The following is a 26,769-nucleotide window of genomic DNA, read 5'->3' on the forward strand; positions in this document are numbered from 1 at the left end:
GCCTGACTGGCTCTCGTAGGATTTTCGAGTGAGATCGTTGCCAGTGCCCCTGGACTGGCTTGTGCGGGTGGCACATAAAAGACACCATTTCGAGCGTGGCCGTTTTCGTGCGGGTGACATGTAAAAGCACCCACTACACTCTCTGAGTGGTTGGCGTTAGGAAGGGCATCCAGCTGTAGAAACTCTGCCAAATTAGATTGGAGCCTGGTGTTGCCATCCGGTTTCACCAGTCCTCAGTCAAATCGTCCAACCCATGCTAACATGGAAGGCGGACGTTAAACGATGATGATGATGATATATATATATATATATATGTGCATGTGTACGAGCCCTCCATTATTTTTTTATTTTTATTTTGCACAAATTCCGATATAATTGCTATCTGCATCATCTGAAATGTACTTAAAATATATCCATTTGTCTGAAAGTTATGAAGAAACAAAGTCATTGTATGTGTGTTTACATACAGCCATCCATGCGTTAAGTACGTATGTACTTAATCAACAATATATCAAGGGTGTTTACTGCTAGAGAAGCGAGACATTTTAAAGGTGAAATAAACATTAAAAGTGGTTCACTTGACTCAGAAACTGCAGGAGAATATCAGCGAATAAACGCAAATTAAAGTAGGTAGCAACGTAAAACAATAAATGAAGAACACTTCATCTTTTCTGTTTTCAGTTTATTATAATATTCTCTCGTTTTTGATGTGATAATAATTTGAGAAAACTCTTCTCTATGTTATCCTGGAATCCTGACTAACTTGTAGCTAATTTCATCAACAGCTCTTGTGTAGTTGTTTTTCTTAAGCAAAGAACTGTAAATGTCAGTGTGCGTGCACACTGGTAATATGCTTTTGCATTATTTCAGCGATAGTAAAGCGGTGAGTTGGCAGAAACGTTAGCATGCCGGGCGAAATGCTTAACGGTGTTTCGTCTGTCTTTACGTTCTGAGTTCAAATTACGCCGAGGTCGACTTTGCCTTTCATCCTTTCAGGATCGATAAATAAAGTACCAGTTGCGTTCTGGGATCGATCTTATCGACTGGCCCCCATCCCCCAAAATTTCGGGCCTTGCGCCTAGAGTAGAAAAGATTATTTCGGCGATCTTACGATAGCAGTACCAAAGATCGGCCTTTTCCGTAAGAAGTGTTGGAGGGAAAGAGGGAAACGATGTCGTATGAGCGAAAGAGATAGAGAGAGCGCGATTTCTTTTGAAGTTGGCATGTGTGTGTGTGTGTGAGAGAGAGAGAGAGAGAGAGAGAAAGAAAGAAAAAAAGTGAGAGAGATAACTGAAATAAACATACAAGCAAAAACAAAAAAACACTTTCTCTTTCTCTCTCTCCCTCCCTTACATGCACATGTACGTATGTACAAAAAAAAATGTATGCAATAGGTGTACGTATGTGTGTGTGTGTCACTGAATCCATTCACACGCACACATACATAACCTGCGTGCGTGTGTCTATGTGTGTCACTATAGCCATACATACATACATAACCTCTCTCTCTCACACTAACAAAAGAACTTCACCACACTCTGTCTCGCATACTCACTATAAAAAGGAAATAAAAATAATTTCAGTTATCTCTCTCTCTTTCTTTCTTTCTCTCTCTCTCTCTCTCTCTCACATACACACACCAGCAACATTACACACACACACACATGCCAACTTCAAAAGAAATCACGCTCTCTCTATCTCTGTCGCTTTTACGACGTCGTTTCCTTCTTTCTCTCCAACATTTTTTACGGAAAAGGCCGATGTGATGTAAATAAACACACGTGGGTGCTTTGATACTGGTTATTTCATCTATAGTACTTTCCAAAAGTATTCCAATCACCAAAAACGATATTTAGTGAAATTCGCACCTGCTTGGCAACCGACGTTAAAACTTACTGTCACTCATTTTATAATGCATGTAATTAGCCTTTGAAGTCGAAATAAAAAATTACTATTTTTGTTGAATTCTGTGATAACATTTATTAATATTTTGATAATTTTAAAATTATCACACATTTGTCCTTAGTCTAATATATAAAATTGCGATGTTTGTTTATATTAATAAATCCAGTAATGAATATTAAAAATTCTAATAATAGTTTTGTCGAACTCTCCCTTGGCTAGAAGTAGAAAAGTAGTCCAAAACTTTGATATTTAAAAATGGGCGGGGGTATGAAAGTGTACAAGCGCCTTATATTTTTCGTTAGCCTCTAAAGATTTCCATAAAATAAATTACGATGGTTAATGTAATATTTGAGGGTTTCTAAATGATTGTGAATAGATAGGACAGCAAGAGATGGAGCTGAGAGCGGCAAAATAAACAAACGTTTATTAGTTTCTGAGCGGAGCACGTGATCGTTGCTAAGAAACCACTAAACATAATTTGATTGCATTCCTACTGAACCCGTCGGAAAAAAAAATCGCAAATATGATGAATCTAGAAGAATATTTTAAAACCACCTTTGAGAATAAACTTCTCTTGTAAGTGCATATGTAGCTTTACGATAATTTTCGATAAGCTTTATTTTTCATTTTGCTTTTGTTTACAAACTTGTATTTCTATCAATCACTCGTATTGGTTTTAGTTCTACACTTGTCAACGTTTTGCTTATCATATATATATATATATATATATATATATATATATATATATATATATATATATATATATATATATATATATATATATAATTGTTATTGTGGTTTATTCTTTGGGGTGTCGATAAATTTATTGATTGTGTAAATTGTGACGATAAAAGTAAAATATATTGATCAAAGAAATCAGCGTCCTTCGATTCCCAGCCTGAACAATTTCAACATCCACTCACTGGTCACCAAAAGGCATGAGTTTACATCATGCCACTTATTGTCACTAAAATATCTTAGAAATAATTACTCTTCATGGAAAGTGCTTGCCGAACGAGGCCTTCAACTGTGTGGCAGCAGTCACCAAACTATTTTGTACGGTGTCGATAAAACGTTACGATTTCTTGATTTATCTTTGGTAATTTTTTCAGATTAACACCCGATCTTCACTAGGGTGTTACGGTTAGGGTTTTAGGGTCAGGGTTAGGGTTTTAGGGTTTGGGTTAGGGAATTCCGTCCCTAATCGTAATCCTAACACCCTAGTGAAGATCGTGCGGGTGTTAATCTGAAAAATTACCAACCTTTACTTAACTCTTGGTCGTCTGAGAACTTTCCAGTATGAATTATTTCCTTACTCGACCCACTTCCTCAGTCGGCGAGAGATATGTATGGGAAAACACTCGTATCCTCATATGAAAGGAGAAAACGCACGCGTGCACACACATTACCAAGAATGTGTGCTTGGGAGTCAAAAATATATATATTTCATAGAATAAAATTCCGAATGAAAGAAAACCGATGATGATCAGTATTAATTACCTGTCTACAGCCTAAACTGTAACGCAACTTTTTCTTCCCTCACTCTCAAGTAAAAAGTCAAAACCAGTAACATCTCATTCTGAATTCCTGCTATCAAGAGGCGTTATCGATCAGTCATCTGTATACTCTTGTTTTGTTTCTTTAGTTGGGAGGATAAGAAAATGCATTCTCCTCTCGTGTTTCTCTGCGGATCTTTCTCAACTGGTGAGACTGAAACAAATCAAGTTCTGTTTAAACTTTTCTATTGGTTGGTATCTACATGGAAAATGTGGACAAGAAGAATTGGGGATAAGTGTTTTTAAGATAAAATTTTGATGTGACAAATCGTACGGAAGATGACAGAAATGGAGAGGCAGCTTATTCATTCAAAGAAGCCAAAACTGTTATAGTAATGGTAGGAGATACACTTTATCTCTAAGCTAGTAATTATTGCATATTGGTGAGTGAATGTTAGCTAATCAATTGTGAGAGATTTTTCTTTAGGCAGTGTAGTCATCATCATCATCATCATCATCATCACGCTGGCATGGATTAGAATCGTTCAACTCAATGCTAGCATGGTGTTGGATGATTTGACATGAACCAATAAGTCAGAGAACTGCTCTGAGCTCCAATATCTGTAGTTGGATGCCCTTTCTAATGCCAGCCACTTTATAGAGTGTACTGAATATTTTTTCCATAGCTGGATCCCTCAAATGAATAGAGTATATGGTATTGAGAGATATGAAAATATGGAAGGACTAGAGCAAGTGCCTCGTTGAAGATATGAATGCATGGTTTCCCCATCTGGAAAGAGAGAGAGAGAGAGATGTGAAGTCAATGTACAAAGTGAATGCGAGGGAAAGAGTAGGAATAGAAGAATGGAAAAGGTGGGTGGGTAGGTAAGTGGGAAAGAGTGAAATTAGTGTGACAGATGACAATAATGGTGGTTTGGTACAAGGTAATTTTGGCTGATGATTATTTTATCAATTCTAGAAAGAACGAAAAGCAAAGCTGATCCTTGTGAATTTTGAAATTACAACACAAAGTTGAAAAACTCTAGAAGAAAAAAAACACACAAATGAAAACAATTATGAGACTTTTACAACTTGGATCACCGATATTGACCAATGTGATCAATAATTGAATTCAGTGTGAAATTTTGTAATTGACATTGTAGACGTCATCGTCATCATCATCCTCAGCAGCAGCATTTAACATCTTTTCCATGCTAGCATGGATTGGACATTTTCACAAAAACAGATGAGCCAAATGTCTGCACCAGATTCTATGTTTGCTTTGGCATCATCATCATCATCATCATCATCATCATCATCATCATCATCATCATCATCATCATCATCATCATCATCATCATCATTTAATGTCCATCTTCCATGCATCCATGAGTAGGAAGGTTCACAGGAGTTGACCAGGTAGAAAAACTACCCTATGCTACTCTGTCTGTTTTGGCAGGGTTTTTACAGCTTCCTAACACCAACCACCCTGCAGAGCGGACTGAGTGCTTTTTACGTGGCACAAGTACAGGTGAAGCCAGTTTTGGCATGATTTTTACAGCTAGATGCCCTTCCAAATGCCAACCACTTTACAATGTGGACTGGATGCTTTTTACATGGCACCAGCACTGGAAGGGTCTCCAAGTAACTCACAAGACAATGAATTATGAGAGGTGCAGGGGCATTTGAGGAGAGGGAACTTGTATCAGAGGATGAAAAGGTTAGAGCGAGGCAGAAACAGAGACATAATTTCAACAAACGAATGCTCACTCTGACAGTATTTCAAAATGTCCTTAAATATAATAACAAAACACAAAAAAAGCAGGTGTGAACTGTTTACTTGTTCTGATATTTCAGTAACAATAATTAATTTCAAAATATGTATGCAAGGGTTTATTTGAAACTAGATTGTGAATATTGTTTTCAGTATCCTAAATTTTATGTTAGAATGGGTTAGAAAGATCTGCCATTCAGATATGTTATCACCCATCTCAACCCATATAGTATTATCTCATCCATGGTGCCTAACATCATAAGATCTAAGTGTGCTTTACTTTTTCTTTTCGCATCTTTCTCAGTCTTCATCCATAGAAGGCCTTTCACCTAGCACTCATTTTTGTTGTAGATGTTGATTAGGATGAGGATGGGGGGAATCAAGTTGCCTTTCATATGGAAATGAGAATCCTTTGTTACTAATATAGTTAGCAGTTACCTACAGTCCTATCTGTTTGTAACCATTGCCAAATAGCTACATTGATGGAGCTGATCCAGAGCAACAGGTGGCAAGCAAGGTGGTGATGAAAATGGTGGTGATGGTGGTAACAACAGCAGTGGTGGTGGTGGTAGTGGTGGTGGTGGTTAAGTTGTCACAACAATGGCAGTGGTAACAATAACAAGGTAGATTGGAGAAGAATGGAGAAAGAGGATGCAATTATCAACTTAGCATCAACTTAATCTGAATGATGTTCATAAGTACTAAATAAGTAGAACATAATACAATATTAGTACAATGTAATTACACTTGTCTTATTATAATCGCAGCACAGCATTCCAGCCCAGTCAAACTGTCCAACCCATGCCAGCATGGACAAATGGATGCTAAATAATGATGATGACGATCCAAGACACCTGTACTTATCTCTCTATCATACATTAACCCCCACCCCATCACTTGCTATGAAGCCACTTTCTTCAATGCTACTCCTCCTTGGCCGAGAGACCTTGTTTTGCAAATTACTTGGTACTGGTACTATGCAAAAGGTATGCAGTACACTCTGTGAAATGGTTAGCATTAGGAATGATATCTAACCAAAAAAAAAACTATACCAAAGCAGACATTGGAAGTTGGCACAATTCTCTGGCTTGCCAGATCTTTTTGAACTGTCCAACTCATGTCAACATGGAAAACGGATGTTAAATGATAAGGTGATGATATTTACTTTAATAGTTTAAAAAAATAAATCTGAAAGTATTATTCATTTTATAAAATTAATGGTAGAATGTAATGAAAAAGGAAAAAAAAAACTGTTGAATAGGTTATATATATATTTAAAAAAAAAAAGAAAATTAAATTTTTAAAATTTCTTACCAATAAACTGTTGTTTATATTTGTGTTTTTTGTTTTGTCCTTTTCATAGTAAAATGCTGAAGGGTGAAGATGACCATCTCACTCCAGCTACACGTCTCTTGGAGAAACGAAGAGAACTTGCAGAAATTGAACAAGTTCTTTCTGTTCAAAAAGAGGTAATATATATATATATGTATATATATTGAACAACGTATATTTTCAAAGTCACTTCATGAAGTAAATGTACAGAGCATCTCTTAATATATCCACATGTTAATATGTATCTTTTATCTTTTATTTGTTTCAATCATTGAACTGTAGCCGTGCTAAGTAACCACCTTGAAAGGTTTTAATTGAAGAAATCAACACAGGTCATTAGGCAGTGGTGTGAAACAAACATAAACACAAAAGCATACACACGTAGATACTTACATATATACAGATGTCTTCTTTCAGTTTCTGTCCACCAAATCTACTCACAAAGTTTAATGGGCCCAGTGCTAGAGTAGCAGACAGTTGTCAAAGTGCCGAGCAGTGGGACTGAACCCAGAACTATATTTATATGTAAATTCCTGGCTTTAAGGTTATTATGAAAGGCCTGGTTGGAGGTCCAACCTTCCAAGTTCTTTTTAAAGGGTTTAGAAAAACTGAAGGACCACTGAAATAAGTGTGAATTTGTGAGGAGAATATGTTCAATAAACATATTGAACATGTTTTTGCATGTGGAACTTTAGGTTCTGCTTTTTTTTTTGATCGTCCTGTATTTTCTTTTACCCAAAGTCAGGAACTTTTCAGCACCCTATCAAATGGTCTTCGGCTAGTTGAGATTTTTTGCATTGGTTTAGTAGTGGGTGGATGATTTGAAGAATGTTCCATAATGAAGACCAAATCACAATTAAAAAATAGAGAGAATATGAAAACTGAGGATAAAATTTAAAAATTACATATAAATATATTACATAAGAACTAGACAATGAAACTAATCTCTGAAACACCCAAGAATATATGTGGAGAACACCTCAAACTCAGATTGGAAACTTATCTGTTGTACATTCAAATGAATACACAAAATATAGACAAAAAGCTAAAACCAAAATTAAGAAGAATTATGAATGGAATAATGTGTAGAAGTGATCAGAAAGTGGGCAAAATAGGAAATAAGTACTAATAGAGAACATGGAAGAAAGCTGCAAAGAGGAAACAGAAGTCTCAGCTTCAGAACAAAAGAATATAATTCTGTGAACTCTTTTTTTTAGGGAAGGCTTACTTCAACCAGATATCAGACCCAATGATTCAAAGAAACAAAACAAACCCATAGAAAATATTGATTTCAAATTTTGGCACAAGGCCTGTAATTTCATGGGATGGGGTATGTTGATTACATCGACTCCATTACTCAACTGGTACTTATTTTATTGACCCTGAAAGGATGAAAGACAAAGTCAATCTCAATAGAATTTGAACTCAGTATCTGAAGACAGACAAACTACTGCTTAGCATTTCACCCGATGTGCTAACAATTCTTCCAGTTTGCTCCCTTAACTCACGGAAAATAATGACCCCAGAATATTAAAATTTCTTTAATAGAAATTTAATAAAAATTAAAAGGGACTTCCATTCACTCCTACACCATTCTTAAATTATAACCAAACTGAAAGCAGACATTGGAAACTTTAGCTAAGAGAAGTTTTCAACAACAACAACAAAAATGAAAACAATGATTCCTTTGTCAGAGATACATTCAACTTCACTCAACATGAACATTTGGTTACTTATATTATGATATCGAAATTCTCCATTTGTATCCGTAATTGTAAACAGAAACTTTGGAAAGGAGACAAAGAAACTCTATTAACATTGGAAAATGATATTCAATTGTTGCAAAAGAAGCTGATAACGGCAATGTAATTATCAATATGGATGAATATTACAAAGAGAAAATACTTGAGCAATTAATGGATATTAACTATTACAAGGAAGTGCCTAATTCAAAGGGCCAGCCTTGTCACACTCTGTGTCATGCTGAATATCCCCGAGAACTACGTTAAGGGTACATGTGTCTGTGGAGTACTCAGCCACTTGCACGTTAATTTCACGAACCGGCTGTTCCGTTGATCAGATCAACTGGAACCCTCGTCGTCGTAAGCGACGGAGTGCCAAGAACAACTACAAGGAAGAGACAAGAAACTTAGATAAAACAACTATAAACACGGTCAACTCGTTAACCAACCAATTCTCAAGCTCCTTAATGGAAAAAGAAATTGACTTTCTTTGTAATTTTAAAAGTAAGGAAAACAATATTTACAAATTGAAACTACAGGAAGCTATAAATGAACAAAAGAACCAATGCGTTGAAAAACAGATGAGCTGATCTCAAAGTAAGACCACAATAACCAACACTACAGATTAAGTTACTTGATAGATTCACTACTTAAACCAATATGGTCAAAGATCCCAAACAACATACAGGATGATTTGGACTTTAATCAAAGTGCACCATTTTAACAAGATTCAATACTTTTACTTTACTTTTTTTTTTTTTACTTGTTTCAGTCATTTGACTGCGGCCATGCTGGAGCACCACCTTTAGTCAAGCAAATCGACCCTGGGACTTATTCCTTGTAAGGCTAGTACTTATTCTATCGGTCTCTTTTGCCGAACCACTAAGTGACGGAGACATAAACACGCCAGCATCGGTTGTCAAGCAATGCTAGGGGGACAAACACAAACACACAAACACAAACACACGCACACACACACACACACACATATATATACATATATACGACGGGCTTCTTTCAGTTTCCATCTACCAAATCCACTCACAAGGCTTTGGTCAGCCTGTGGCTATAGTAGAAGACACTTGCCCAAGATGCCACGCAGTGGGAATGAACCCGGAACCATGTGGTTGGTAAGCAAGCTACTTATCACACAGCCACCCCTGCGCCTACTTATCTCTATGCCAATATACCACAAGTTAGGCTTAACAGCAGTTTAATACTTGGTAGAAAGATGTTATATTGCTCTAATTTAACTCTATGTTCTGACTAAGTATCAAACTAAGTTTAGTGACCCTGCTTTATTTCGTGCATTCACCTCGTGTCCTTTTAAAGTGAACTTTTGACTGCCTTCTAATTTGCATACTGGTTTGTTTCAGAAGTGGTGTGATACTTTCGCACATGGATCTTTAGGTTCTGCTTTTCTTTTAATCAGTGTGCATTTTTAAGTATATATTGTGTTGTATTTGCTCACATATTAACTCCATTATTTGCTTGCATTCGAGTAATGTAATCCAAGTTAATAATTCTGTATTAAAACATAACAAAAGGTGTAGAAACACAATTAATGAATGCTTCAAAAGTCTTCAACATCAAAGCTCTGCAATTAGCATTAGAGGAAAACACCTTTAACTTTGATGGCAAAAAATATAAACAAATTAAAGGAACAGTCATGGATATAAGAGCAGTACCTTCTTATGCAAACCTAGTAATGGGACACCTAGAAGAGAACTATACCAAGGAACAAAAACAAAATTCGACCATGATTTTAACCCTTTAGTGTTCAGATTATGCTGTTAAATATAATACTTTTTCACTCAAATTGTTTTGAATTAATCATGCATTATCTTATAGCTTTGAGGTTTCAATGATGTGATTGTTTATTTTTAGAATGACAATGTAGGTTAGGTGTGAGAGGCTAGATATCGCCAGTTTGAATATAAAACATGTAGAATATATTGGGGCGGATATGGCCGATTTAAACTCTAAAAGATTAAATATTTGGTTGAGAAGTGGAAACAATTACTTGGTGATTTTTTGGAATAAGTCAAAAGGTGATTTTCCTACATTCCATCACATATTAAGTAACATAATCCCATCCTTTAGATTTACATTAGAAACTGGTGGAAAAGAACTACCAATCTTAGATACCTTCATAGAATTATATGGTATCTAAATTACAATGGACATCATCATCATCATCATCATCATCGTTTAACGTCCGCCTTCCATGCTAGCATGGGTTGGACGATTTGACTGAAGACTGGTGAAACCAGATGGCTACACCAGGCTCCAATCTGATTTGGCAGAGTTTCTACAGCTGGATGCCCTTCCTAACGCCAACCACTCAGAAAGTGTAGTGGGTGCTTTTACGTGTCACCCGCACAAAGGCCAGTCAGGCGGTACTGGCAATGGCCACGCTCAAAATGGTGTATTTTATGTGCCACCCGCACAAGAGCCAGTCCAGGGGCACTGGCAACGATCTCGCTCGAAAATCCTACGAAGGCCAGTCAAGCGGTACTGGCAACGGCCACGCTCAAAATGGTATATTTTATGTGCCACCCACACAAGAGCCAGTCCAGGGGCACTCGCAACGATCTCGCTCGAAAATCCTACGATGGCCAGTCAGGTGGTACTGGCAACGGTCACGCTCAAAATGGTATATTTTATGTGCCACCCACACAAGAGCCAGTCCAGGAGCACTGGCAACGATCTTGTTCGAAAATCCTACGAAGGCCAGTCACCGGCCCGAAGGCCAGTCAGGTGGTACTGGCAATGGCCACGCTCAAAATGGTATATTTTATGTGCCACCCCCACAAGAGCCAGTCCAGGGGCACTGGCAACGATCTTGCTCGGAAATCCTACGAAGGCCAGTCAGGCGGTACTGGCAACGGCCACGCTCAAAATGGTATATTTTATGTGCCACCCGCACAAGAGCCAGTCCAGGAGCACTGGCAACGATCTTGCTCGAAAATCCTACGAAGGCCAGTCACCAGCCCGAAGGCCAGTCAGGCGGTACTGGCAACGGCCACGCTCAAAATGGTATATTTTATGTGCCACCCGCACAAGAGCCAGTCCAGGAGCACTGGCAACGATCTTGCTCGAAAATCCTACGAAGGCCAGTCACCAGCCCGAAGGCCAGTCAGGCGGTACTGGCAACGGCCACGCTCAAAATGGTATATTTTATGTGCCACCCGCACAAGAGCCAGTCCAGGAGCACTGGCAACGATCTTGCTCGAAAATCCTACGAAAGCCAGTCAGGCGGTACTGGCAACGGCCACACTCAAATTGGTGTATTTTATGTGCCACCCGCACAAGAGCCAATCCAGGCGCACTGGCAACGATCTCTACGAAGGCCAGTCAGGTGGTACTGGCAACGGCTATGCTCAAAATGGTATATTTTATGTGACACCCGCACAAGAGCCAGTCCAGGAGCACTGGCAACGATCTTGCTCGAAAATCCTATGAAGGCCAGTCAGGTGGTACTGGCAACGGCCATGCTCAAAATGGTGTATTTTATGTGCCACCCACACAAGAGCCAGTCCAGGGGCACTGGCAACGATTTCACTCGAAGGTCCTTACACATGCTGCAGGCACAAGTGCCAGAAAGGCGACACTGGGCACAGGTGCCATCACGATTTCGATTTCGCTTGCCCCAATAAGTCTTCGCAAGCTGAGTTTCGTGTCCAATGTGTTTGTATATGAGATGTTAGCACTAGACATAATATTACTTTTCTTTTCGAAATGCTGGAAACATGGGATTTCATTTCCTTCAAATTATCTTTTTTCATTGTTGTTTTAACTATTTTTATATGTTTTACTAATTTATATATTTATTATTTTTTTTCTTATTAACCATGCACACTGATGAGAATACTTTGTATATGTCTGCATGTATATTAGTAATTATCATATCTGATGTGTGTGTGTGTGTATGTGAGAGAGAGAGAGAGAGAGAGAGAGAGAGAGAGAGAGAGAGAGAGAGAGAGAGAGAGAGAGAGAGAGAGAGAGAGAGAGAAGGCCCTGAGTGGTTTGAGCATTGCACTTGCAATCATAAAATTATGGTTTCAGTTCCTGGACTGGCCATTTCATATTGCTCCAATTCACTCAGTTGTAGACACCTTTATAAGGTTTAATCCCTGGGATGGACTGATATCAGTTCATTGAGTGCGTGTTCTAATCTCAGTCACATCATGGAAATTGGGTTAAACTGCAGCCTTATGAGACCTAGGACTCATGATAGATCTGTGTCTAAAATATCTGTGTATATACATATGTGTATATTGTGTTTTTATATGCCAACACCCTCATCATCATTTAACATCCATTTTCCATGCTGACAGGAGCTAGCAAGGCCAGGAGCCACACCAGGTTCCATAATCTGTTTTGGCTTGGTTTCTATGGCTGGATGCCCTTCCTAATGCCAACCACTTTACAGAGTAAGCTGGGTGCTTTTTGTGTGGTACCATCACCAGTGCTTTTTATGTGGCACCAGCACTCACACCAAGGCTTTTTTACATGGCACCTTGATTTTAGGATCTCAATTCTGTTGTGGTGGGCAGGTTTTCTTGAGTACAGCAATGTGCCACATATCTTGGTCCTCTGTCATCTCCTTTGTAAGGCTCAACATTTTGAGATCAGCCTCCTGAATGATAATATAATGAATCTAAGATACAGAACACACTTATATACTGGTAGAATAGAGGTGAATTTACATAAATATGTTGCCATCAAAGAAGACAAGCAATTACTAGTAGTTTTCAAATCCAGATAAATGACCCTGAATAATAGGGGAACAAAAGGGTTAAACTTTATTCTTACACCATATACATAATGGATTAGGTTTACAGTTTTATGTGTTGATTTCTATATAAAACCTCATTCCAGTCTTGCTTCTGAGCAGAATAGGTTTACAGTTTCACATGTAAATATCTATATAAAATCTTCTGGTTTCATCCCAACCTCTTTACTACGTCATTAAGTGCAGTTTGCACCTCATTGCGATGTCAATACTGAAACCAGATAGTCTGCAAATAAAAATTTCTTGTTAATCACACAGACAGTTAAGATATAATGACAGCTAATGTAATTCATAACTTTCAGGAGTTCCAGACCAAAATGGAACGTCTTCAACAGAGACGTGGTGAGCTGGAAAGAAAAGAACTTCAGCTGAAAGAATCACTTGAGAAGTTTGATAAATTTTTGAAGGTAATGCACCATGTTTCCTGTAAGCATTCTGTAACAACAAGTTGAGTTTTTGAGTAGGTGTAATTCCACCATCACCACCACCACCACCACCAACACCAACACCACCACCACCACCAACACCACTACCATCACCAACACCAACACCACCACTTAACCACTACAATGAACGCCGCCACCATGCATGTAATTGTAATGAAATTTTATTCATAAAAAGTATATAGAAAATTTCTAGTAACACCTCCAGCACCAGCACTACCCCCCCCCCCTACCACCACCACTAATTACAACAAACTGCTAGAAATAATGGCCAAATCTTTCTCAAATTATACTCTGCTATCTTAGAAAAGACACATAGAACAATGTCATAATCATTTGTTTTATGTATTGCCTTTCTATGCTGGCATGGGTTAGGTGGATTTTTCCAAAGTAGTGTTTTATGGATGGTTGGCCTTCAAGTGACTAACACATTTTTAATTGTCTCTTTCAACACACAGTATGCCTATTCTAATACAGAAGGACACGTGTTAGTCCTCCTCCTCTGCATTATCACCATTTGACGTCTGTCTTCCATGCTGGCATGAGTTGGATGGTTTGACAGGAATTGGAAAGGCCAGGAACAGCACCAGGTTCCATAGTCTGTTTTGACTTGGTTTCTACAGTTGGATGCCCTTCCTAATGCCAAACACTTTTCACATGGCACCATTACAAATGCTTTTTATGTGACACCAGCACTAGGGCTTTTTGGGAGTTAGGGGATGAAATGTAGTGGTGGTAGGGAGAATACTGATGGGGAAGAGCCCTTCATGAACCAGCATTACCAATGTGGTTTTAAGATATCAATTATGTTGTAGTGACCAGATCTCCTTATGTACAGCAATGCACCATATATGTCAGTCCTTTGTCATCTCCTTTATAAGGCTTAGTGGACTGTGTGTGTATCGTTGGCGATTTTCTTTCTCTGTCTTCCCTTCTTTGGATTTTTCTATATTTCTGATGAAGAGCTCCACTCGAAATATGAAATCCTCTTTCTTTTCTTTCCTTTCCTGAGTGTCCAATAACACTGTACTTATTCCATGCCCTCGTATTGTTGTTTTTTCGTGTTTGAATTGACTATATATATTTATATATAGTTTACAATTTATAGGAAAAATCCAGGGAAATGAAAGGTAGTTAAATGTTGCTTAAACATTCCAGGATTTAAATCCAGGATAGTAAGTCGTATTTAGTAGTAAAAAGGGAAATTGAATAAGGAGACGAACACTTTGTATGGATATAATGTATATATATATATATAATGTTTATATTTACACGTCACATATTTGAGTGTGTGTATGCATGTGTACATATGAATATAAATACATTACATTCTATAGGACTTTCTATTTCTGTTAACATGTTTGTTTGATGAGTTTGTTATTTATATCCTTCCTGATGAAATCTAGGCATTGCTGACCATAATTTATCCTGTCAGACATTTTTGGAGCGCGTGTGTTGAAACATATGTAGAAGACTTCGAGATATAAATGGTTTAACAACATCCCGAACTTTCGTCTCTTTATATAACTATGTATATATATATATATATATATATATATATATATATATATTTCTTTAAAAGGCCAAGAATAAACTTATCATTGACAGAACTGACCAACTATAAGCACAATTTTCTTCTTTTCTCTTCCCCATTGACACTCCTTTCAGATACACAGGCACACACACACGCATGCACACAGGCACACACACCAACACAGTCACACACACACACACTCTCTCTCTCTCTCTCTCTCACTTTTCCCTCCATTCCTCACCCTCTCTTACTATCCTATATATCTCTCTCTCCACCCCTACACACTCAATAAAACTATATAAAGAGACGGCATCGCAAGGTGAAATCAAAAATTTGAAAATCCTACAAGATGAGGTGAAAAGCGCTTTATATGATTTATAAAACATGTGACATATTAATAAAAAATCTGTAAATGTACAACCATCCAGATTTCTGAGTACCTTCATTTTTTTCTATAATATAATTCCTGTACATCACCTCCAAACCTTCCAATATATATATATATATATATATATATATATACCATCATCATCGTCATTGTCGTTGTTATTGTTTAACATCTGCTTTCCATGCTGGCATGAGTTGGGCGGTTTGACTGAGGACTGGCAAGCCAGAAGGCTGCACCAGTCTCCAATCTGATTTGGTAAAGATTCTACAGCTAGATGCCGTTTCTAACACCAACCACTCCGAGAGTATAGTGCGTGCTTTTACGTGCTACCGGCAATAAGACGGTAATGGCATCAGCCACACTCAAATGGTGCCTTTTATGTGCCACCTGCACAGGAGCCAGTCCAGCAGCAATGGCAACAACCACACTCGAATGGTGCTTTTAACATTCCACTGGCACGGGTGCCAATCAGGCGGTACTGTCATCAGCCAAGACAGCGATTTCACTTGCTTCAACAGGTCTTCGCAAGCATAGTTTATTGAAGGATACTCATAAGTGGGCTGGTTATACACCACTGATATAGGCCACGGTTATGGTCTCACTTAGCTTGCCAGTTCTTCTCAAGCACAGCATATCTCCAAAAGTCTCAGTCACTTGTCATTGCCTCGGTGACGCCCAATGTTCGAAGGTCGTGCTTCACCACCTCATCCCAGGTCTTCCTGGGTCTACTTCTTCCACAGGTTCCCTCAAATGCTAGGGTGTGGCACTTTTTCACACAGCTGTCCTCATCCATTTGCAACACAATACCATACCAGTGCAGTCGTCTCTCTTGCACACACACACACACACACACACACACACACACACACACACATATAAAGGTCATGGCTGAAATGCTTTTGATTTGTAAGTTTTCTGGATCAGGAATGACTTGGAGCAAAACAATATTATGGAACACTCTGTATGATTACCAGACCTGCTATAGGTAACTGCCAAATCACTTTCATATAACACTCTATCAGTTTAAAGGTACATGTTGGAAAACTTTGTTCTCAGTTTGCAATACCCAGGAGGTCAGGATGATTGAAGTTAGAAAGCTCTTTAACCATTTTCCTTCTTAGTGCTAAATTGGGGCTAAACAACAACTACAGCAATAACAATGTCCCACAAGCACTAAATACTATTCCATTAAGTATACAATGAAGTCTCTATAAGGTTAATCAATTTGCTAGACATAGTAGTAAAACCTTCCTAAAATTATGATCTTCCACCTTAAAAAAACAGAAATTCATATTGTGGAATATCATGTAGTTCTACATATACACTATGGGTGGAAGAAGACAGAACGGTCATGGCTGGAATATCTTTTATTAGAGATCTGCTCAATCACATTGCCACCAGTACCATCACCGCTTTTCAACACTACTACCACCCCCTACACTATAACTATCATCATAATCACACAGGTAATGGATGTCAGCATTTCTCACAGGTTAATGTATATGTATATATATATATATATATATATATATATATATATATATATATATATATATATATATATATATTAATAGTAATGGTAAGGCAACAAAAGAAAGAAAGCGACCTCGATATTATGTAAATAGAGGAATTTATCTGTAATATAATATGTGATAATTACTTGGTTGCCATAATAAAACTCCGAGTTTCGGATGTTGAGGTGGAAAACTGCTCTGGCATCTCTTCAGTTATTGATAACTGAAGAGATGCCGGAGTAGTTTTCCACCCCGACATCTGAAACTCAGAGTTTTATTATGGCAACCGAATAATTGTCACATATTATATTACAGATATGTGTGTGTGTGTGTGTGTATGTTTATCAATTCGTTTTGCAAAATTCCTGATATGCAATCGTTGGTTGACATAGATATTGTTGTATTTCAGGATGGTCATTTTATTTACACACACTCTATATATTTTTTCTTCACTCATTTATTACTGTTCTTATTTTATCATTTTAACTCATGTCCATTGTCCAGAGATCTTTCGCCACACATCTGTGACCTTTTCAGCGACATCACATGCCTGTGATAAATGTAACACTGCAGCTAAAAACAATAACACACACACACACACACACACACACACACACACACACACACACACACACACACACACACACACACACACACGCACACACACACACACACACAAGGGCACAAACACATGCACACATTATGATACGCATCTTAGAAGAACAGAATGGCGTAAGTGGAGCAAGAACACACACGGAAACGAAAAGTGTTGCTGAAGAGGTCACAGATGTGTAACAGAAGATTTCCAGACAATGGACATGAGTTCATCATCATCATCATCATCGTTTAATGTCCGCTTTCCATGCTAGCATGAGCTGGACGGTTTGACTGAGGACTGACGAACCAGATGGCTACGCCAGGCTCCAATCTGATTTGGCAAAGTTTCTACAGCTGGATGCCCTTCCTAACGCCAACCACTCAGAGAGTGTAGTGGATGCTTTTACGTGCCACTGACATGAAGGCCAGTCAGGCGGTAATGGCAACGGCCACGCTCAAAATGGTGTTTTTTACGTGCCACCTGCACAGGAGCCAGTCCATCAGCACTGGCAACGACCTTGCTCGAATGTTTTTTCACGTGCCACCAGCACAAGTGCCAGTAAGGTGACACTGGTAACGTTAAAATAATAAAATAAGAACAGTAATAAATGAGTGAAGAAGACAATATATAGTGTGTGTGTTTATTTGGCAAAAAAATGACCATCCTGAAATACAACAATATATATATATATATATAAATCGAAATCAAAATCGCTTGGGCCAGTGGAACATTAAAAGCACATCTGAGTGTGATCATTACCAGGGCCACAGATTGGCTCCCATGCTGGTGGCACGTAAAAAGCACCATTCGAACGTGATCATTGCCAGCATTGCCTTGGTGGCACAGGAAAAACAACATTCGAGCGTGGTCGTTGCCAGTGCCACTGGACTGGCTTCTGTGCAGGTGGCACGTAAAATACACCATTTTGAGCATGGTGGTTGCCAGTACCACCTGACTGGCCTTCGTGCTGGTGGCACGTAAAAGCACCCACTACACTCTCGGAGTGGTTGGCGTTAGGAAGGGCATCCAGCTGTAGAAACTCTGCCAGATCAGATTGGAGCCTGCTGCAGCCTTCTGGCTCGCTAGTCCTCAGTCAAACTGTCCAACCCATACCAGCATGGAAAGCGGACGTCAAACGACGACGATGAAGATGAGATATAGATATATATATGACAAAATCTGTTTTCTCAGTTCTATTTTCCCTTTGCTTAGAACTTGAAAGTTTATATGCTTTGCTCTTACTATTTAATTTGTAATTAGACTTAATGACAATCTTTCTTTTGAAAGATCATGTTTTTCAACTCGTAATCTTCGATCACATTTTGTAAAATTTGACACCTGATGAAGGCTGGAGGGTATATCAGCCGAAACGTTGTGTTAACAACAATCAAGATGAGGACAAATATCCGTCAAATGTAAATAATGTAAATAATGTGCAGTTATTATTTGACAGTATAAACTTGTACACAATTTATATTTATTGGTGTTATATATATGTAAAAAAACAACAACCTTTTATTCAAATTTTAAGCAAAATATGAAAATGAAAAGAAATTTTAATCAGTCATTTATTGACAAATACTTGACATGTCCAAACTGAAAACACCTTACATAGTATGGTGGCATTGCATGTATATTCTGTGGTTTTCTTTTTTCCTGTGGCTTTTTGTCTTGTATGAGAAATTTTTCATAGAGGTCATCCTGAACTATTTATTGTTATCATGTTAAATGGGGTCTGGACAAAGGTGACCGGTAATAAAGTCACAATTGTGGCTAGGGAAAAAAAAGAAACACAGGAAAAAAGTCACAATCCATTTTATGGTGGCCGGTAATAAAGTTACATGGAAAAAAAGTCACAATTGCTTTATGGGATCCGGCCCCCTACCCCCACCCCAGGGCAAAACCCCCTTTGACCCCCCCCCCCGGACAAAAGCCCTGTGACATTTTTTCCATGCATTTTTTACTTGTAACTTTTTTACCTAGATTCCAGATACCCCCCCCCCCCCCGACAAACGCCTCCAGACGAGAGCCCTTTGGACAAAAGCTCCATAATTAAAGTGTGAAAGTGGACAAATGCCCCATGGTTAAATTTTTCGGTAATTTTTTTTTTCTTTTCATTTTCCACTTGTTTCAGTCATTAGGCTGTGGCCATGCTGGGGCATCGCCTTGAAGAATTTTTAGTTGAACGTATCGACCCCAGAATTTTTATTATTTTTTACTTCTTGCAGTTATTAGACAGCAGCCGCTCATGCTGGGGCACCACCTTGAAGAATTTTTAAATAGCTGTATGGAACCCAGAATTTTTTTTTTAAGCCTGATCAAAACTACTTCTGTGATATATATATATTTTTTTTTCTTTTTACTTGTTGCAATGACTGTGGTCATGCTACGGCACTGCTTTGAGTAATTTTTAGTCAAATGTATCGACAACAGAATCTTTTTTAGATGATTTTTCAACCAGCACATGAAGTTAGGTCTCTCCACATGCTAGAAATAACAACCAAATCTTAATTTTTTATTTTAATATAATTTCAGACAAACAAAAAGGGAAATTGCGGGTGAAAAAAAAAAATTATTTTCCAAACTTTCTAAGTAAACAAAATATATTCAATCGAAAATAGATAAATAGAATAGAATAACAGAACATACTTCAAGAAATGTGTAGAAGCATAAAGCCTACATAACAGAAGCAATCAAGTATATACGTACATAACAAGCATACACATAAACAAACACACACTTTTGTGTACGTGTGTGTGTGTGTGTGTGATGAAGAAAATCAAACTGAATGTGAAAATGTATTATGTCATCAACAAAAAAAAAGTTTAGAAAACTATGTCATGCTGACCTATTTCCTAAAATTTATTTTCTCATCTGGTTTTGCTGCACAGCTTTACTTGTCATAGTTTTTTTTCTCTCTCTAATAATAAAGAACACTGCATATCAGTGTGTTGACCGTTACTGGACACAAAGAGTATAAAATGTAGCCTTATTATAAGAGAGTGATCACAAAATCACAGTGCAATCAATGTCAAATTTATTTATTCCCAAATTATTGGTCATTTATTTAGAAGCAATTTTTTTTCCTCAAAAAAAGTATGTCTGAGAACTGTGGGACTTTTATCCGGGGAAAATTTTGTCCTAGGGGGCTTTTGTGGGTGGGGTGGGGGCTTTTGTCCTCCAATTGGGATCCAGATAAAAAGCCCCCATGGACAAAAGCATGTCTCCAGTTTACTGTATCATCGTCTATTCTGCTGTCCCATACTAGACATCCCCAAGTCCTTTCACTCATTTCTGCCATCCCTATGCCACTCATTCCTACCCACCTTAGTACCTCATCACCAATTTCTTGCTCCACCATTTTTAAAATATGAGAAGTCATACAGCTCCTCTTCAGCAAGAAACCTGCTTGCTGCTCTGGCTCTTTTCTTTTTTACTTTACTCTTCTTGAATCCTTATTCCTTCTGCAGAGTAATTATATATCAAAACAAGAGATTGGAAAATTTTTTGGTGTTATAAGAAGCGACCTGGCAGAATCATTAGCACTCTGAATAAAACGCTTAGCAGCATTTCATCCGCCTTTATGTTCTAGCCACCGAGGTCGTCTTTTTCTTCCATCCTTTCAGGTCTCTATTAAATAAGTACCAGTTATACACTGGAGTCAATGTAATCAACTTAAACCCTCCCTTAAAATTTCAGGCCTTGTACCTATAGTAAAAAGGATTATTTATAAGTGATACCAAAAATTTTTCCAATCTTCTCTTTTGTTACATTGATATATATATATATATATATATATATATATATATATATATATATACATATATATATATATTTGTTTTGCAAGATTTTTGATGTGAAATCGTGTGTTGAAACAGATGTTGTTGTACTTGCCAGTTTAGCCAATAAAAACACACGCACTGTATATTTGGTGTTAATTTGCTTCAGCTTTATATTACATTAATCTTAATCTTATTTCGGCCAGAGTTCTTTCGTCACACTTCTGTGACCTCATCAGTGGTCCTTTGTTTCCTTCTTTCTTATGTGTGTCTCACCTTGCTAACTATCAGCCATTTTGTATTTTGTATTCCTATTGTATGTGCCTACGCATGCGTGTCCTTCAATGTGTCTGTGTCTTTTGTAAGTGCATGTGTGTATGGGGAGTGTCTGTATCACCTATATTCTCTGTTAATACGTGTTCGTTTGTATTTGTTTTTATTTATTTATTTGTTCATGTGTGTGTTTTTTTTTTGTTTTTTTTGTGTGTTTAATTAAATTTTGTTAACATATGTAGTATTTAATTCCATTTGTTTATCTATGTATTGTATTATACTTTGTTCATATTATTATTGGTTTATGGGTAACATGTTGTCACATGCTGTGGTTTGTGGTTTGTTAGTGGTGTGTGTTAGTGTTCCATTCTAGTTTCCTATTCAGGCTAGGTTTCTCTTCTATTATGTGTGTAGCTTCAGTAATTTGTCTAAGTGCTGCATCACTGCTATGTGTAGATAAGATTTTAATTTCTATGTTGTTGATTGAGCCTCTATGTTCTTGCTCAGCATGCTGGTACAGAACTGATGAGTTCTTCCCTTCCTTAAGTTCCCTCCAATGTTCGTTTGCCCGCTCCCCTATGCTCCTTGCTGTTTCGCCTACATATGTCATTGTCTTATTTCTGCATCGTCCCTCTGTACATCTTATACTATAGACCACATTTCTGGTTTTGCAGTTCGTTTGTGGGCTAAATCTACATACGATACAGTTCCTATCAGTGCAGGGGGTTCTACTGAAAGGGTATGTTCTACTGATAAGGGATTTAATAGGGTTGCCTGGCCTTTCAACAACCTTAATTCTTAGCTTAAGTTTGTCTAGGGCCCTTCTAAAGCGGTACACCAGTTCGCCTCTAGGGGTGGTGTCGACGAACATGACGCTCTGGTACTTGTGGCTATCATACCATGAGCTTGCCTTCCCTATTTTCTTCTTAGTCCTTTCTATGGTGTTCCATGATTTGCTCCTATAGAGTGGGCAAATCCCATTCCTATTGTTGCGTTTGATTGTTTCAAACTTCTTCATAGGTCCTTTGTATACCCTGATCCTAGACAAACTTAAGCTAAGAATTAAGGTTGTTGAAAGGCCAGGCAACCCTATTAAATCCCTTATCAGTAGAACATACCCTTTCAGTAGAACCCCCTGCACTATATATATATTAATAGTAATGGTAAGGCAACAAAAGAAAGAAAGCGACCTCGATATTATGTAAATAGAGGAATTTATCTGTAATATAATATGTGATAATTACTTGGTTGCCATAATAAAACTCCGAGTTTCGGATGTTGAGGTGGAAAACTGCTCTGGCATCTCTTCAGTTATTGATAACTGAAGAGATGCCGGAGTAGTTTTCCACCCCGACATCTGAAACTCAGAGTTTTATTATGGCAACCGAATAATTGTCACATATTATATTACAGATATGTGTGTGTGTGTGTGTGTATGTTTATCAATTCGTTTTGCAGAATTCCTGATATGCAATCGTTGGTTGACATAGATATTGTTGTATTTCAGGATGGTCATTTTATTTACACACACTCTATATATTTTTTCTTCACTCATTTATTACTGTTCTTATTTTATCATTTTAACTCATGTCCATTGTCCAGAGATCTTTCGCCACACATCTGTGACCTTTTCAGCGACATCACATGCCTGTGATAAATGTAACACTGCAGCTAAAAACAATAACACACACACACACACACACACACACACACACACACACACACACACACACACACACACACACACGCACACACACACACACACAAGGGCACAAACACATGCACACATTATGATACGCATCTTAGAAGAACAGAATGGCGTAAGTGGAGCAAGAACACACACGGAAACGAAAAGTGTTGCTGAAGAGGTCACAGATGTGTAACAGAAGATTTCCAGACAATGGACATGAGTTCATCATCATCATCATCATCGTTTAATGTCCGCTTTCCATGCTAGCATGAGCTGGACGGTTTGACTGAGGACTGACGAACCAGATGGCTACGCCAGGCTCCAATCTGATTTGGCAAAGTTTCTACAGCTGGATGCCCTTCCTAACGCCAACCACTCAGAGAGTGTAGTGGATGCTTTTACGTGCCACTGACATGAAGGCCAGTCAGGCGGTAATGGCAACGGCCACACTCAAAATGGTGTTTTTTACGTGCCACCTGCACAGGAGCCAGTCCATCAGCACTGGCAACGACCTTGCTCGAATGTTTTTTCACGTGCCACCAGCACAAGTGCCAGTAAGGTGACACTGGTAACGTTAAAATAATAAAATAAGAACAGTAATAAATGAGTGAAGAAGACAATATATAGTGTGTGTGTTTATTTGGCAAAAAAATGACCATCCTGAAATACAACAATATATATATATATATATAAATCGAAATCAAAATCGCTTGGGCCAGTGGAACATTAAAAGCACATCTGAGTGTGATCATTACCAGGGCCACAGATTGGCTCCCATGCTGGTGGCACGTAAAAAGCACCATTTTGAGCATGGTGGTTGCCAGTACCACCTGACTGGCCTTCGTGCTGGTGGCACGTAAAAGCACCCACTACACTCTCGAAGTGGTTGGCGTTAGGAAGGGCATCCAGCTGTAGAAACTCTGCCAGATCAGATTGGAGCCTGCTGCAGCCTTCTGGCTCGCTAGTCCTCAGTCAAACTGTCCAACCCATACCAGCATGGAAAGCGGACGTTAAACGACGACGATGAAGATGAGATATAGATATATATATGACAAAATCTGTTTTCTCAGTTCTATTTTCCCTTTGCTGAGAACTTGAAAGTTTATATGCTTTGCTCTTACTATTTAATTTGTAATTAGACTTAATGACAATCTTTCTTTTGAAAGATCATGTTTTTCAACTCGTAATCTTCGATCACATTTTGTAAAATTTGACACCTGATGAAGGCTGGAGGGTATATCAGCCGAAACGTTGTGTTAACAACAATCAAGATGAGGACAAATATCCGTCAAATGTAAATAATGTAAATAATGTGCAGTTATTATTTGACAGTATAAACTTGTACACAATTTATATTTATTGGTGTTATATATATGTAAAAAAACAACAACCTTTTATTCAAATTTTAAGCAAAATATGAAAATGAAAAGAAATTTTAATCAGTCATTTATTGACAAATACTTGACATGTCCAAACTGAAAACACCTTACATAGTATGGTGGCATTGCATGTATATTCTGTGGTTTTCTTTTTTCCTGTGGCTTTTTGTCTTGTATGAGAAATTTTTCATAGAGGTCATCCTGAACTATTTATTGTTATCATGTTAAATGGGGTCTGGACAAAGGTGACCGGTAATAAAGTCACAATTTTGGCTAGGGAAAAAAAAGAAACACAGGAAAAAAGTCACAATCCATTTTATGGTGGCCGGTAATAAAGTTACATGGAAAAAAAGTCACAATTGCTTTATGGGATCCGGCCCCCTACCCCCACCCCAGGGCAAAACCCCCTTTGACCCCCCCCCCCCGGACAAAAGCCCTGTGACATTTTTTCCATGCATTTTTTACTTGTAACTTTTTTACCTAGATTCCAGATACCCCCCCCCCCCCGACAAACGCCTCCAGACGAGAGCCCTTTGGACAAAAGCTCCATAATTAAAGTGTGAAAGTGGACAAATGCCCCATGGTTAAATTTTTCGGTAATTTTTTTTTTCTTTTCATTTTCCACTTGTTTCAGTCATTAGGCTGTGGCCATGCTGGGGCATCGCCTTGAAGAATTTTTAGTTGAACGTATCAACCCCAGAATTTTTATTATTTTTTACTTCTTGCAGTTATTAGACAGCAGCCGCTCATGCTGGGGCACCACCTTGAAGAATTTTTAAATAGCTGTATGGAACCCAGAATTTTTTTTTTAAGCCTGATCAAAACTACTTCTGTGATATATATATATTTTTTTTTCTTTTTACTTGTTGCAATGACTGTGGTCATGCTACGGCACTGCTTTGAGTAATTTTTAGTCAAATGTATCGACAACAGAATCTTTTTTAGATGATTTTTCAACCAGCACATGAAGTTAGGTCTCTCCACATGCTAGAAATAACAACCAAATCTTAATTTTTTTTTTTAATATAATTTCAGACAAACAAAAAGGGAAATTGCGGGTGAAAAAAAAAAATTATTTTCCAAACTTTCTAAGTAAACAAAATATATTCAATCGAAAATAGATAAATAGAATAGAATAACAGAACATACTTCAAGAAATGTGTAGAAGCATAAAGCCTACATAACAGAAGCAATCAAGTATATACGTACATAACAAGCATACACATAAACAAACACACACTTTTGTGTACGTGTGTGTGTGTGTGTGTGATGAAGAAAATCAAACTGAATGTGAAAATGTATTATGTCATCAACAAAAAAAAAAGTTTAGAAAACTATGTCATGCTGACCTATTTCCTAAAATTTATTTTCTCATCTGGTTTTGCTGCACAGCTTTACTTGTCATAGTTTTTTTTCTCTCTCTAATAATAAAGAACACTGCATATCAGTGTGTTGACCGTTACTGGACACAAAGAGTATAAAATGTAGCCTTATTATAAGAGAGTGATCACAAAATCACAGTGCAATCAATGTCAAATTTATTTATTCCCAAATTATTGGTCATTTATTTAGAAGCAATTTTTTTTCCTCAAAAAAAGTATGTCTGAGAACTGTGGGACTTTTATCCGGGGAAAATTTTGTCCTAGGGGGCTTTTGTGGGTGGGGTGGGGGCTTTTGTCCTCCAATTGGGATCCAGATAAAAAGCCCCCATGGACAAAAGCATGTCTCCAGTTTACTGTATCATCGTCTATTCTGCTGTCCCATACTAGACATCCCCAAGTCCTTTCACTCATTTCTGCCATCCCTATGCCACTCATTCCTACCCACCTTAGTACCTCATCACCAATTTCTTGCTCCACCATTTTTAAAATATGAGAAGTCATACAGCTCCTCTTCAGCAAGAAACCTGCTTGCTGCTCTGGCTCTTTTCTTTTTTACTTTACTCTTCTTGAATCCTTATTCCTTCTGCAGAGTAATTATATATCAAAACAAGAGATTGGAAAATTTTTTGGTGTTATAAGAAGCGACCTGGCAGAATCATTAGCACTCTGAATAAAACGCTTAGCAGCATTTCATCCGCCTTTATGTTCTAGCCACCGAGGTCGTCTTTTTCTTCCATCCTTT

At 37.9% G+C, this 26,769-nt stretch overlaps 1 protein-coding gene across 1 annotated transcript in view; it reads left to right on the plus strand.

Moving 5' to 3' along the window:
* Positions 1–2,136: 2,136 nt before the first annotated feature.
* Positions 2,137–26,769, plus strand: part of LOC106871266 (coiled-coil domain-containing protein 42 homolog) — a 56,073-nt gene continuing 31,440 nt past the window's right edge. Inside the window, exons 1-3 of the mRNA XM_014917630.3 lie at positions 2,137–2,481; positions 6,539–6,644; positions 13,350–13,454. Coding sequence (XP_014773116.1) covers positions 2,429–2,481; positions 6,539–6,644; positions 13,350–13,454 — 264 coding nt within the window. The 5' untranslated portion in view covers positions 2,137–2,428. The remainder of the gene's footprint in view (positions 2,482–6,538; positions 6,645–13,349; positions 13,455–26,769) is intronic.

Source organism: Octopus bimaculoides, chromosome Z (assembly GCF_046866305.1).
Source record: "Octopus bimaculoides isolate indiv1 chromosome Z, ASM4686630v1, whole genome shotgun sequence".
NCBI lineage: Eukaryota > Metazoa > Mollusca > Cephalopoda > Octopoda > Octopodidae > Octopus > Octopus bimaculoides.